Genomic DNA, 13500 nt, shown 5'->3' with positions numbered 1-13500 from the left:
CCTGGTCTACAAGAGCTAGTGCCAGGACAGACTCCAAAGCTACAGAGAAACCCTGTCTCGAAAAACTAAAAAAAATAAATAAATAAATAAAATAAAATCCACACTTGGTACTCACTAAGCAGTTTCCTTCTCCCCCAGTCTCTGTCAAAAAGGAATCTGTTATCTCCGGCTATTTGTCCTATTCTGGACATTTCCCATGGAGGGAAATACGATACCTTTTATATTTAGTTTTTTCACGTAGCACATGTTATAGTCCATCCAAAAGGAGCCTATATAAGAATATACTCCATTTTATGACTGCATCAAATTCCACAAAAGTATGCTTATGCTACAATTTGTTTATTCCTTCAGCAGTTCCATGTTCCTTTCCGTCTCATTGCACCAAAAGCTATTACCTGGTCCGTACAATGACATATTAATACAGTTCACAAATTCTAATTCGTTACCTACTAAGGTTCCGGTAGCTTCACAAAGCAAACTGGGAAGGAAGAACTGGGAAGTAGGATTTTAAAAATTGCTAATGACAGGATTACTAAGGCCAAAAAAGGTTTCTCTGAGAAAGTGAAATTTAAGGTGAGAGAAGAGACTGAAATGGCAATATAATCCAAAAAAACAAAAAACCTCCTAAGGAACGAACACGATTTCATGTGTACAAATAGAGGTAGGTTGGAGGTCGATACCCAGACAGTCGGTATTCTAGGCATTACTACCACAAGCTTTGTATTTCCCCGATTTATGGATGTCCGAGGGGATTTCTATCATTTACATTTTTTATAAAACCACTTTATGTTTAAAATTGTGCGATGGGGAGTGGACGACATCCTCAGTCTAATGATACCAAAAGCCAAGATTTCATCTTCTGACACCGCGCCCAAGACTTCAGGGTCATGATGCTCTAGAGCCCAGGTTATTAGCAGTTGGCTAAGCATAAACCCGCCTCCCTCTCGACATTCGCGGCGGACTGCTAGAAACCCCGCCCCCTCCTTTCTGATTCGCTGTGCCCGTGCTCGTCCCGCCTCTCCATCGTCCAGATTGGCGGCTTGGCCGCCCTCGCAGTTAGCGCGCTTGGAGAGAAGCTGCTACGCCCGGGACGGGAGCGGAGCTGCGCAGGAAACAATGGCAGGCTCGGCGCTGGCGATTCGGGCTCGGCTCGGCGCATGGGGTATGAGGGTCCTGCAAACCCGAGGCTTCGGCTCCGACTCGGTAGGTGGCGGCAGGACCTACGGCCCATCCCGGGGCGCGGGTCCTCTCTTCCTTGTTGTGCCTTTTGCCATGATTCCGTCTCTCTCTGCAGTCGGAGAGCATGGACAGTGGCGCTGGCTCCATCCGAGAAGCCGGTGGGGCCTTCGGAAAGAGAGAGAAGGCTGAAGAGGATCGGTACTTCCGGTGAGGCCCATCTGGTCCCAAGTCCTGCCTCCATCTCCTTCCTGTCCTTTCTACGCCCTCTGTCGCTCCACCCATCTTTACCTGGTCCCTTGGGGCGCCCATCCTCTGGCAGAATTCCCAGGTCGATGAAGCCATTGTGTCTCAACATAGTTGAATCATTTAACATCAGTACCAGTACCACACTGCTGGCCTCCCACCAGCCCTAAGCCGATCTGCAGGACTCAACCCAAGGCTCATCTCCTAATTTATCATTAGCTATCATCTTCCTCGCCCACGTTCACTCGCTCAGCACTTCTGTCAGTGCGAGACCCCCAGGCGCTTTGAACAGTGTTTACATCCAACCAGGACAAGCAGAACTTCTGAGTCTGTTCTCTCTCTCTCTCTCTCTCTCTCTCTCTCTCTCTCTCTCTCCTCTCCCCTCTCCCCTCTCTCCTCTCTCCTCTCTCCTCTCTCTCCTCTGTCCTCTCTCTCTCTCTTTTTCCTCTCTTCAACCTTTCCCCCGCGCGCATTAGTTTTGTAAGGCTGCATGCTTTCCCTGAGACCTCAGACCCTGTCAGTCATTTCTAGATCCTCCGCGTGTCTTCAGTTCTTCGCAAGAGCTAGGTTCTTAGCTGCTAGTAGTTCCTGCTCAAAGCTAGACTTCCCTCACTTCGGGAGACTTTTGCCCTACTCAGACCCTGGGTGGTAGATATTTCTCGATTGGTTAGAAACAGGGAGTGGACTATATCTACAACGCTTTCCCAACCCTGAGTTATCTTTAACTGCCATTTGTCCACACTGGAGAGCAGCCGGAAACTAATCTTGCTTCTGTTCCTCCTTTGGTTTCGTCCTAAGGATTGTCCTAGAACCTATAGGGGTTGTTGCTCAGTTATGAACTAAGAACTTAAAAACATGCAGATGTCGGGGGTTCAAGTCTCAGTACCAAAAAACAATTGTCAGGATGGCATTTCCCCTGCCTCTGCTTTCTAAGTGTTGGGATTAGGGGAATACCACCACTCCTGACTTGGAACCTTTATTCTTTACCTTGGGTATGACTGTGTTGTTGAGTCGTGTTTGGGTTTTCTTTCTTTTAAAGATTTACTTTATTTTGAGTTCTGTGGCTGTTTGGATGTGTGGGTGTAAATACAAGTGCCCCGGGAAGCCAGAGTCAATGGGTGCCCCTGGAATGAAAGTCACAAGCAGTTGTGAGCTGCTGAAACTGGTGCTGGTAACCAAACTGAGGTCCTCTGCTAGGGCAGTATGCAGGGGCTGGAGAGGTGGCTCAGGGGTTAAGAGCACTGACTGCTTTTCCAGAGGAACCAGGTTCTATTGCCAATGTCCACATGGTGTCTAACAACTGTCTGTAGCTCCAGTTCCATGGCATCCCACACCTTCTTCTGGCCTAAATGGACAATGCATGCATACATATGGTGCACACCTTTAATCCTAACATTCTGGAGGCAGAGGCAGGAAAAGCTCCCTGAGTTTAAAGTCATATGGTCTATATATCTACATATCTAGTTCCAGGACAGCCATACATAAAGAGACCCTGTCTCATTAAAAAAAAAAAATCAGGCAAAACACTCATATACATAAAACATAAAATAAATCTTGGGGCTCGAGAGATGGCTCAGAAGTTAAGAGCACTGGCTATTCTTCCAGAGGTCCTAAGTTCAATTCCCAGCAACCACATGTTGGCTTACAGCCATCTATAATGAGATCTGGTGACCTCTTTGGCATACATGCAGGCAGAGCATTGTATATATATAAATCTTTTTCTAAAATCTTAAAAAAAAAAAGAAGCTGATTATGGTGGTGCACATTATTTAAATTGTGTGTGTGTGTGTGTGTGTGTGTGTACATGCATGCATGCTTGCTTGTGACAAGTGTGTGGGGACCCTCAGAGGCCAGAGGCGGTAGATCCCCTAGAGTTGTAAGCTGCCTAACATGGGTGCTAGGAATTAAATTTGGATTCTTCTGGAAGAAAAATACATGCTCTTAATCTCAGAGCCACCTCTACAGCTCTTATTTAATTTTTTTACATATATGAGTTTATTGCCTAATGTATGTATGTGTGCCACATGAGTACCTGGTACCTGTGGAGGCCAGAAGAGGGTGTCAGATCCCCTGAAACTACAGTTACATATGGGTGTGAGTGCTAGAAACGGAACCTGAGTTCTGTGCAAGAGCAGCGAATGCTCTTACTCATTGAGCCGTATTCGCAGTCCCAACTCAGTAAACTTAAATTGGGAACTTATCCAAAGACAACAGTTGGATCCCTTAGAACCCTGAGAACTGGAATTACAGATGGCTTTAGCTGCCATGTTAAGGCTGGTAACTGAACCCAGGTCCTTGCTAGAGCAAGTGCTCCTAACCATTGAGCCATCTCTCCAGCCCCTTGTTTGGGGCTTCCAAAACAGTCTCACTCTGTAGTTTAAGTGTACTGGAACTCGGACTGGCCTCAGATGCGCAGTAATTCCTCCTAGCTCAGCCTTCAAGGTGCCGGGTTACTCAGTGAGCCAGTAACCCTGCCTGCCTTCAGTATGACTAAAGATCTCCTAGGGAGGCAGTGGAGTGACTCAGAGGGCAAAGGTGCTTTGTAATAAGACTGTGAAGCTGAGTTTTGACACCAGGGACTCACAGAGTAGGAGAGAACCGATTCCCACAAACTCCATCCCACCCCCACCTCCACCCCAAACACACAAATGAATGTAATAAAAGTAAACTAAAGATCTCTTTGGGTGGAGGATTGAAATTAAACCCTCGGCCGCTGTCTCCATTAGAGAGAAGACCAGAGAACAACTGGCTGCCCTGAAGAAACACCATGAGGACGAGATCGAGCACCACGAGCAGGAGATTGAGCGTCTGCAGAAACAAATTGAGCGTCATAGGAAGAAGATGAAAAGCCTGAAACATAACAATCACTAAATGCATGCAGTCCCCCACAGAATGGCCCCGTATCGTTCCTCACGTCTATAGAGACATAGTTCTGAGTGATTAATATTTGGTCTGTGTGCTACTAACAGATAATAAACTATCACCAGTAATCATGTGTGATGTATCTACTGTCTAAAAGGTGGTGGGGGCGGGGAGCAGGCGCTACGCCTCCATTCAAATGAATTAGGCAGGACTGTAAGTAGAATAAGGAGGGGAGATGACACAGACCCCAATCTAATCAGTGTACAGAGAAATCTTGACCTGTAAACCCCAGTCCAGTGCAGAACAGTCTGGAAATGATAGCATTGCATTACTTGGAGGACTCTCAGATGAACTTGCTATTGCTCTAATTTTGCAGGTTGAGACAACTGGCAATGGTGGCGCACACCTTTAATCCCAGCACTTGGGAGGCAGAGGCAGTCGGATCTCTGTGAGTTCAAGACCAACTTGGTCTATAAGAACTAGTTCCAGGACAGCTAAGGCTGTTAGAGAAACCTGTCTCAAGAAAAACAAGAGAAAGAAAGACAGACAGACACGAGCTGGGCGGTGGTGGCTCACACCTTTTAATCCCAGCAGAGGCAGGCAGATTGGCCTACAAATTGAGTTTCAGGACAGCCTGGGCTACACAGAGAAACCCTGTCTCAAAATAAAACGAAGGAGCACTGGCCGTTCTTCCAGAGGACCCAGACTCAGCTCTCAGCACCCACGTGGTGGCTCCGTGGCTCATAACCATCTCTAATTCCTGTCTCAGAGAATCTGACTCCCTGTTCTGCCCTCAGACACTGCACACATGTGCACAGACACACACATAGGCAAAACACTGATAATGCATTTATTAAAAAGGAAATTTTTTTTCCCAACAAACTCTTAAAGAAAAGATAACATAGTCTGGGCTGTATGAGCCTATGTCTCAAAAAAAGGGAGAAGAAAAAATACACAAGTTGGACGATAAAGCAGTAGTAAAGTACTTGCCTAGACATGCAATGAGGGCCTGGGTATGATCCCAGCACTAGGGAGTGGGAAGGTTGTCAGGAATAATTCGGTATTACTATACTCAATACAGAGATGAGGGTGGAGTTTTTTTGTTTTTGATTTGATTTTTGTTTTTTTTTTTAATTGAAATCTAGGAAACCGGAATCTCCTGATTGTGTGTGTATGTGTACAACTTTGTGAAAATTTTTATTACAGCATAATAAAATAAAAGATGATTGTTTGTCTTGGGATGGTGTTTCGAGACAGGGTTTCTCCGTGTAGCTTTGAAACCTGTCCTGGCACTCTCTTTGTAAACCAGGCTGGCCTTGAATTCACAGAGATTCACCTGCCTCTGCCTCCTGAGTGCTGGGATTAAAGATCTCACCACTATTGCCCAGCTTTTTTTTTTTTTCCTGAGACAGAGTCTCACTATTACAGCTCTGACTGTTGTGGAACTCACTATGTAGACCAAGCTGCCCTCACACTCAGATTCGCCTGCCTCTGCCTCAGAGTGCTGGGATTAAAGTCATGCACAACCCACACCTAGTGAGATAGAAGCATTAAATAATAACAAAATACTGCTTGGTCCTAAAATAGTTGAGATGTAAAGTCCTAAACACAGCACAGTTGTAAGATTGACATGGGATTCCAACCCCCAGCCCACCCCCACCCCTCCATGAGGCAATATTTAGAAAATGGTACAAGCTAGTGGCATGGACACTTGGGAACTCATCAGAATGCAAATTCCCAGGTGGGGAACAAATCTGCTCAAACTATAAAGAGGATGGAGATACTATTTTTTGTTTGTTTGCTGATTTTTTTTCTTAAATGTTTTATGACTTAAGAGCATTTTTTTAAAGATATATTTATTTATTATGTATACAACTTTCTGCCTCCATGTATACCCAAACGCCAGAGGAGGGCGCCAGATCTCATTACAGATGGTTGTGAGCCACCATGTGGTTGCTGGGAATTGAACTCAGGACCTCTGGAAGAGCAGATGGCGCTCTTAACCACTGAGCCACCTCTCCAGCCCAAGAGCATATTGTTTTTAAAGATTGATTTGTTTTGTGTACAATGTTCTACTTGCATGCATGCCTACATGCCAGAAGATGGCACCAGATCTCATTACAGATGGTTGTGAGCCACCATGTGGTTTCTGGAAATTGAACTCAGAACCTCTGGAAGAGCAACTAGTGCTCTTAACCTCTGAACCATTTCTCCAGACCTTTAGTTAGTTTGATTTCTAAAGTAGCTGGCCTCAAATATACTATATAGTGTCTGCCTCCTCAGTGCTGAGATTACAGGCCCAGTGTCTTCATTCAAGCTTTCTTTTCCAGGAAGGTTGGTTATGTAGCCTAGGCTGGCCTTGAATTAGTGATTCTCCTATCACGTCTTCCTCAGTGCTAGAATTTACAGGCATGTACTAACAAATATGGCTTTTTTTTTTAAATCCAGATACAATTAGTAATTTTAGCCTTCAGGAGGTAAAGGCAGCAAGATTAGGAGTTCAGGGTCAGTCTCAGTCACAAAGGCAGTTTGGGGCCAACTTGGGCTACTTGAGGCAATCTTCAAACAAAAACACAAGGAGGCCAGGGTGGTAGCACACAGCTCTAGTCCCAGCACAAGGGAGGCAGAAGCAGGTGGATCTTTGTAAGTCTGAAGCTAACCTGGTCTACAGAGTTCTAGGCCAGCCAAAGCCACACAGAGAAACCCTGTCTTGAAAAAGAAAAAGGAAACTGACGTAAGGCACATAGCAAGACAGTTCATCATTAACCACTTAGATGATAGATCACCTGAGCTTGGCAGCATGCCTGGCTGAATTTCTTGTTCCTTAACTCGTTATGGAGCACAGGCTAGCTGGGATTACAGACATGAACTACCATGCCCAGCTCAATGTGTGTGTGTGTAAGTGTGTGAGAGTTTAAGGGTGAATGTGTGTTATGTGAATGTATGTATTGCTGGGGATGAGGCCCAGGGTCCCGGGTTGCACAAGCATCCTAACACTGAGCTACCCCTTAGCCTCCTTGTCATTTGTGGTTGTACCTGTTACGTTTAGTTTTTTAAAATCCATTTGGAGCTAAATTTCATTTTTTTATCTGTAAAGAAAGTCTGTTCTTTCTCAATCAATGTTTTCCTCGCTACCTTGCCAAAAAAAACAAGTCAGGTATGTGGCTCAGTGGTTAGAGTGTTTGCTGTTCTTCCAAGACACCCATGCTCAGTTCCTAATACTCATATTGGGGAGCTCACAACTGCCCATGATTCCAGCTCTGGGGGAGCCAACACCTTCGTCTTGCCCTCTGAGGGCACCCACACACATGTGTCATACACACAGGAACACAAACAAATAAATGAAAATAATTTGAAAGTCTTATATTACATGTAGTATCATTTATTTTGTATGTGTGTGTGCATGTGTATGTGTGGGCACACTTGTACAATGTCACACCCGTGGAGGTCAGAGGACAACTTTCAGGAAGCCATTCTCTTTTTCTCATATGGTTTCTGGGGATCAAATTCAGTTCATCAGGATCGACAGCAAATACCTTTATCATCTCACTGGTCCTTAGGGTGTGAATGTGTGTGCACACGCACATGTGAGGGGTAAGGTCCTCTCACCTCAGCCTTCCAGGTGCCAGGATTTATAGGTATGAGCCACCACGCCCATCTGTACTGAGATTTCTCCTCAGGTGTGTATATGTGTGTGGTATGTATGGAATTTGTATATATGTATATACTTGTAGATAGATAGATAGATAGATAGATAGATAGATAGATAGATAGATAGATAGATAGATATGCCTCTGTGTAGGTGTGTGTATACAGGTGTGGAGTTTGAGGCAGTCTCTCAGATGAACCCAGAATTCACAATAAAGGTAGCCTGGCTAGTCAACTTGCCCTGGGGCTCCCTTGGCCAGGCTTTCTGGGTGCTGGAAGCACAGGTGGACCCCAGCTACCACATCCATCTGGCCTTGTTCAGGTCCCTAGCCTTCTACTGACTTTTACATCAACCTATGTAAACACGGCCACCAGAATATTTTCTTTCTTTATATGGCTTTAAATGATCATTTCACTTCTTTTTTGGTCTCGTTTGTTTTTCCTTTGCCTGCTTCCAACGTGGATTTTCCATCCTCCTGTCCTGGATTAAAGGCCGGCACCCTGCTCCAACTCTGAATGAATGAATGTTCCTTATCATCACAGATTTCTATACTTTCATGTCTGGGAACCAGATAGAAGAGTTAATTGGCAGGGGTGAGAGATGGCTCAGAGGTTAAGAGCACTGTCTGCTCTTCCAAAGGTCCTGAGTTCAATTCCCAGCAACCACATGGTGACTCACAACCATCTGTAATGAGATCTGGTGCCCTCTTCTGGCCTGCAGGAATACACACAGACAGAATACTGTATACTTAATAAATAAATAAATATAAAAAAAAAGAGTTAATTGGCTACTGTATCTTCTCCACCCTCCCCCCAAAAAAGCAAAAAAAAACTGAGGCAGAGAGGTTCTGGTGACACCCCAGAAGGGCTCTGTCTCTAACGGGACTTCCATGTTTCTTTTCCAGCTTCACGTTTGTAGCCCAAGAAGCTTGGGAGAAGGACAAAATGCCCTCAAAGGCACAGGTCCACGAGACACTCTTCCAAATAGGAAACTGTTGTGCAATAGTCACTGTGTGAAGATATATCACTGTGATCGGCGTAATAAAGAGCCAAATGACCAATAGCTGGCAGGAGGGAGGTAGAGGTCTAGGCAGGACCTCTGGATGGAGAGAACTCGAAGAGGGAGGGTAGAGCAGCCAGCCAGATGCGGAAGAACCAGAATAGGCATAATGGAGATGAGGTAATGAGCACGTGGAAGTACACAGATTTAAAAATATGGGTTAAGCCGGGCGGTGGTGGCGCACGCCTGTAATCCCAGCACTCGGGAGGCAGAGGCAGGCGGATCTCTGTGAGTTCGAGACCAGCCTGGTCTACAAGAGCTAGTTCCAGGACAGGCTCCAAAACCACAGAGAAACCTTGTCTCGAAAAAACCAAAAAAAAAAAAATATGGGTTAATTTAAGTTATAAGAACTATGTAGGAACAAGCCTACATCAGGCCAAGCTTTCAGAATTAATACGTCCCTGTATCATTATTTGTGAGCTGGAGGCCAAAAGAAAAGTCTGTCCAAATGTAATTCATTTATTCATTTAGGCATTGAAATAAAACAAATTTCTTAGGGTTGGGTGTGGTGCATGCCTTTAATCCCAGCTCTAAGGAAGCAGAGGCAGGTGAATCTCTGTGAGTACAAGGCCAACCTGGTCTATAAAGTGAGTTCTGGGACAGCCAGAGAACTGTTACACAGAGAAACCCTGACTAAAAAAGCAAAAACAAAATCAAGTTTCTTTTTGCTTTTCACCTAGTCTCATGTAGCCCAGGCTGGCCTCAATCTCCTGATCCTCCTGTCTCTACCGCCCAAGTGCTAGGATTACAAACTTTCTCCTCTGTACCCAACTGTTTAGGGTTCTGGTCTGCAGACATTTTATTTTAATTTTTTGTTTGCTTTTTTGGTTTTTTTTTTTTTTTTTTTTTTTTTTTTTTTTTTTTTTGGTTTTTTCGAGACAAGGTTTCTCTGTGGTTTTGGAGCCTGTCCTGGAACTAGCTCTTGTAGACCAGGCTGGTCTCGAACTCACAGAGATCCGCCTGCCTCTGCCTCCCAAGTGCTGGGATTACAGGCGTGCGCCACCACCGCCCGGCCCGGTTTTTGTTTTTTTAAGACAGAGTCTTTCTTTCTTTTTCTTTTCTTTTCTTTTTTTTTTTTTTTGTTTGTTTTTTCGAGACTTTGAGACAGGGTTTCTCTATGTCACTTTGGAGCCTGTCCTGGAACTAGCTCTTGTAGACCAGGCTGGTCTCAAACTCACAGATCCTTCTACCTCTGCCTCCCAAGTGCTGGGATTAAAGGCATGTGCCACCACTGCCCAGCAGGATCTTTTTTTATTAATTTATTTATTATATATACAATGTTCTGTCTGCATGTCAGAAGAAGGAACCACCAGATCAAACTACAGATGGTTGTAAGCCACCACATGGTTGCTGAGAATTGAACTCAGGACCTTTGGAAGAGCAGGTAATGCACTTAACCTCTGAGCCATCTCTCCAGCCCCTATAAGTGTTTTTTCTACATGTATATATGTACAACATATTCAGGTCAGGTACCCACTTAGCTATGAAGAAAGTGTCTGATCCCCTGGAACTGGAGTTGTAGATGTCTGTGAGCCACCATGTAGGTGCTGGGAACTGCTGGGAGTGATTTCTCTTCCATTCTTCATCCTGATAAGGTCCTCAGAGTTTCCTGAATAAGGAGAGGCACGGAGGATGTAATGACATGCTGTATAAAATACAGACCATCCTAAGCTAGGGGCCAACAGCAAGGACTTGGAGAGAGGACAGCCTGACACAGGTGAAGAGTCATAAAGTAGTGCCCAGTGTAACCAGAGCCGAGTAAGGGGGAGAAGTAACGAGAGCAATGGGTGAGCTTTACAAATAACAGCAAAACGGTCACTTCTAAACCTCCTATTCCCAGTTTTACACAAAGTGGCTGACCCAGAAAGATGTCATTCAGTTAATAAACGCTGTAACTGTTTGCCATGGCCGCAACATGCCCATAATCCTAGCCACATCAATGCCCAAGTTTTCTTCTTTCTTCCTTCTTTCCTTCCTTTTTGTTATTCTTTGTTATTGTTTAGTTTGTTTGTTCTGTTTTTTCAAGACAGGGTTCCTTTGTGTAGCCCTGGCTGTCCTGGAACTCACTCTGTAGACCAGGCTGGCCTCAGACTCAACTGCCTCTGCCTCCTGATTACTGTGACTAAAGGCAAGCCCCAACACGCCAGGCTTGAGCACAAGTTCTCAAAGCCAGCTTGCAAAATAGTAGACCTTGTCTCTTAAGTGGGAGGGGAAAGTTAATGAGTATTTAACTACTGCAGAAAGGAGTTCAAAGAGCCTGGAAAGTGAACTCCTTCGAGTCCTACCCTGCCACAGCCACACACTTTGACCTTGAACAAAGGTGTGCGTCAGGCGTCACAAGCACCTGCAAAAGTAGAAGGAAGTAGAGGTTGCAGCAGCAGGGCAATTGCCTCACATTTTCCAAGGCCAGGGTTTGATGGCCAGCGCAAAAAAGGGGGGCAGGCGAGATGACTCAGGGTGTAAAGCTAACAAGACTAAGGACCTGAGATGATTCCCAGAAATCAAGTCACAGAAGAGAACTGGCTCCCACAAGCTGTTTTCTGGCCCCCACATGCATGCATGAGCCATAAGTGCAATTGCACACACACACGATAAATAAATAAATGTGCATTTTAAAGGGAAGATCTAGTGCAGGGCAGTGGTGGCACAGGCCTTTAACCCCAGCACTCAGGAGGCAGAGGCAGGGTGGGTCTCTGTGAGTTCAAGGCCAGCCTGGTCTACAAGAGCTAGTTCCAGGACAGGTTCCAAAAAGCTACAGAGAAATCCTGTCTCAAAAGACTAAATAAATAAATAAATGGAGGGCCTAGGCATAGGCCCAAACAAGCTATAAAGAAACCCTGTCTCGAAAAACCAATAAACAAACAAATAAACAAATGGAAAGTCTAGGCATAACATTGCTCACCTTATTCCCAGCAACTCAGGAAGCAGAGGCAGGCAGATCTCTGTGAGTTCAGGGCCAGCCTGGGGACTGAAGCTGCACTCACTCCACCACCGAGCCACACCTCAGTCCTTGTCTCACCCCCCACACTTCTGGCCTTGCATGCACTTCTTGTTTTTATTTAAATTATTTTTTAGGTGTAGGGGTGTTTTGCTTGCACGTGCATCTGTGCACAACTTGCTTGCCTGGTACCTGTGGGGGTTAGAAGGGCACATTGAATCCTTCCCCTGGAACTGTACTTGTGAGTGATTGTGAGGGACCACGTGGGCATGTGGGTGCTGGGAACAGAACTGAAGTCCTCTGTAAGAGCCCTCAGCAATGCTCTTTTATTTATTTATTTATTTATTTATTTATTTATTTATTTATTGTTTTTTTTTTCAAGACAGAGTTTCTTTGTAACTTTGGAGCCTGTCCTGGAACTCACTCTAGAGACCAGGCTGACCCCGAACTCACAGAGATCCACCTGCCTCTGTCTCCCAAGTGCTGGAATTGAAGGCACGTGTCACTACCACTGGGCTGCAATCAGTGTTCTTAACTGATGAGTAGTCCGGCCAACGTCCCCACCCCTTACTTTTCATTTTGGAACAGGGGAACAGGATCGTACTAAGTTTCTCAACCTGGCTTTGGACTTGTGATCTGCCTTAGCAGCCACAAGAGTTGGGATTCCAGGCATGGGCTGCCAGGATCAGCTACGTTGAGGAATGTATGTTTTCTGGGGTTTTAGATTCAGGTTCCTGTAGATAATGTGGGTAAGCTAAATGGCCTCTGTACTTTATGATTGCTGAAAACAGGAAAAGACAAGTCTAGCTACTGGCTGGTGTGCTCGATGACACAAGAGAAATCATAAATAGGGGATTTTATGTGAAATTGCTCCAACACTTTTTTGCAATGTCAAGGTCTCATGCACCCCAGGCTTCTGAGGGCACCTTGCATACTTATATACAAGCACACACCTGTACATATAAAACAAAAAATAATTTTTACAAGAAGTAAAAGTTGAAGAGCCCAGCATGATGGCACAGGCCTATAATTCTGGAGGTGGAGGCAGGAGGATCAGACGTTCAAAGACATCCTCTGGACTACATAAAGTCCAAGGAAAGCTGTGCCACAGGAGACCCTCCCGTTATGCAAGACCTCACAAAGATTGGGCTGGAGGAGAGATGGCTCAGAGGTTAAAAGCACTGGCTGCTCTTCTAGAGGACCTGGGTTCAATTCCCAATACCCCACACGGCAGCCCACAGCTGTCTCCAATTCCAGTTCCAGGGGATCAGACACCCTCACACAGACCTACATGCAGGGAAAACACCAAAGCACATAAAAATAACTATTAAAAAAAAAAGCACCAAGTTCGTGCAGTCTGGTCTGTAAACCCAGCTACTCAAGGTTTTTTGTTTTGTTTTGTTTGTTTTTGAGACTGGCTCTTACTGAGTTACTCAAACTCACTACGCAGTCCAGCCTGGCTTTGAACACACGCCTGTGCACCATCGTGCCCCGCGAAGCATTTAAATGTAGATGGATAAAAATGTGTAGCGATTTAAAACACCAAGGAGGATATACAAACCTGTAATCT

The 13500-nt window shown here is 45.1% G+C and overlaps 1 protein-coding gene across 1 annotated transcript; it reads left to right on the top strand.

Moving 5' to 3' along the window:
• Positions 1–1043: 1043 nt before the first annotated feature.
• Positions 1044–4412, top strand: Atp5if1 (ATP synthase inhibitory factor subunit 1). Its single transcript, XM_075945977.1, has 3 exons — positions 1044–1203; positions 1295–1386; positions 4149–4412. The coding sequence occupies exons 1-3, from the start codon at positions 1117–1119 to the stop codon at positions 4291–4293; spliced, it is 324 nt and encodes a 107-aa protein (XP_075802092.1). The 5' UTR covers positions 1044–1116; the 3' UTR covers positions 4294–4412.
• The last annotated feature ends 9088 nt before the right edge of the window (positions 4413–13500 follow it).

Source organism: Microtus pennsylvanicus, chromosome 13 (assembly GCF_037038515.1).
Source record: "Microtus pennsylvanicus isolate mMicPen1 chromosome 13, mMicPen1.hap1, whole genome shotgun sequence".
Classification (NCBI taxonomy): Eukaryota; Metazoa; Chordata; class Mammalia; order Rodentia; family Cricetidae; genus Microtus; species Microtus pennsylvanicus.
Note: the sequence above shows the minus strand (reverse complement) of the source record. Positions and strands in the feature narration are given on the sequence as shown.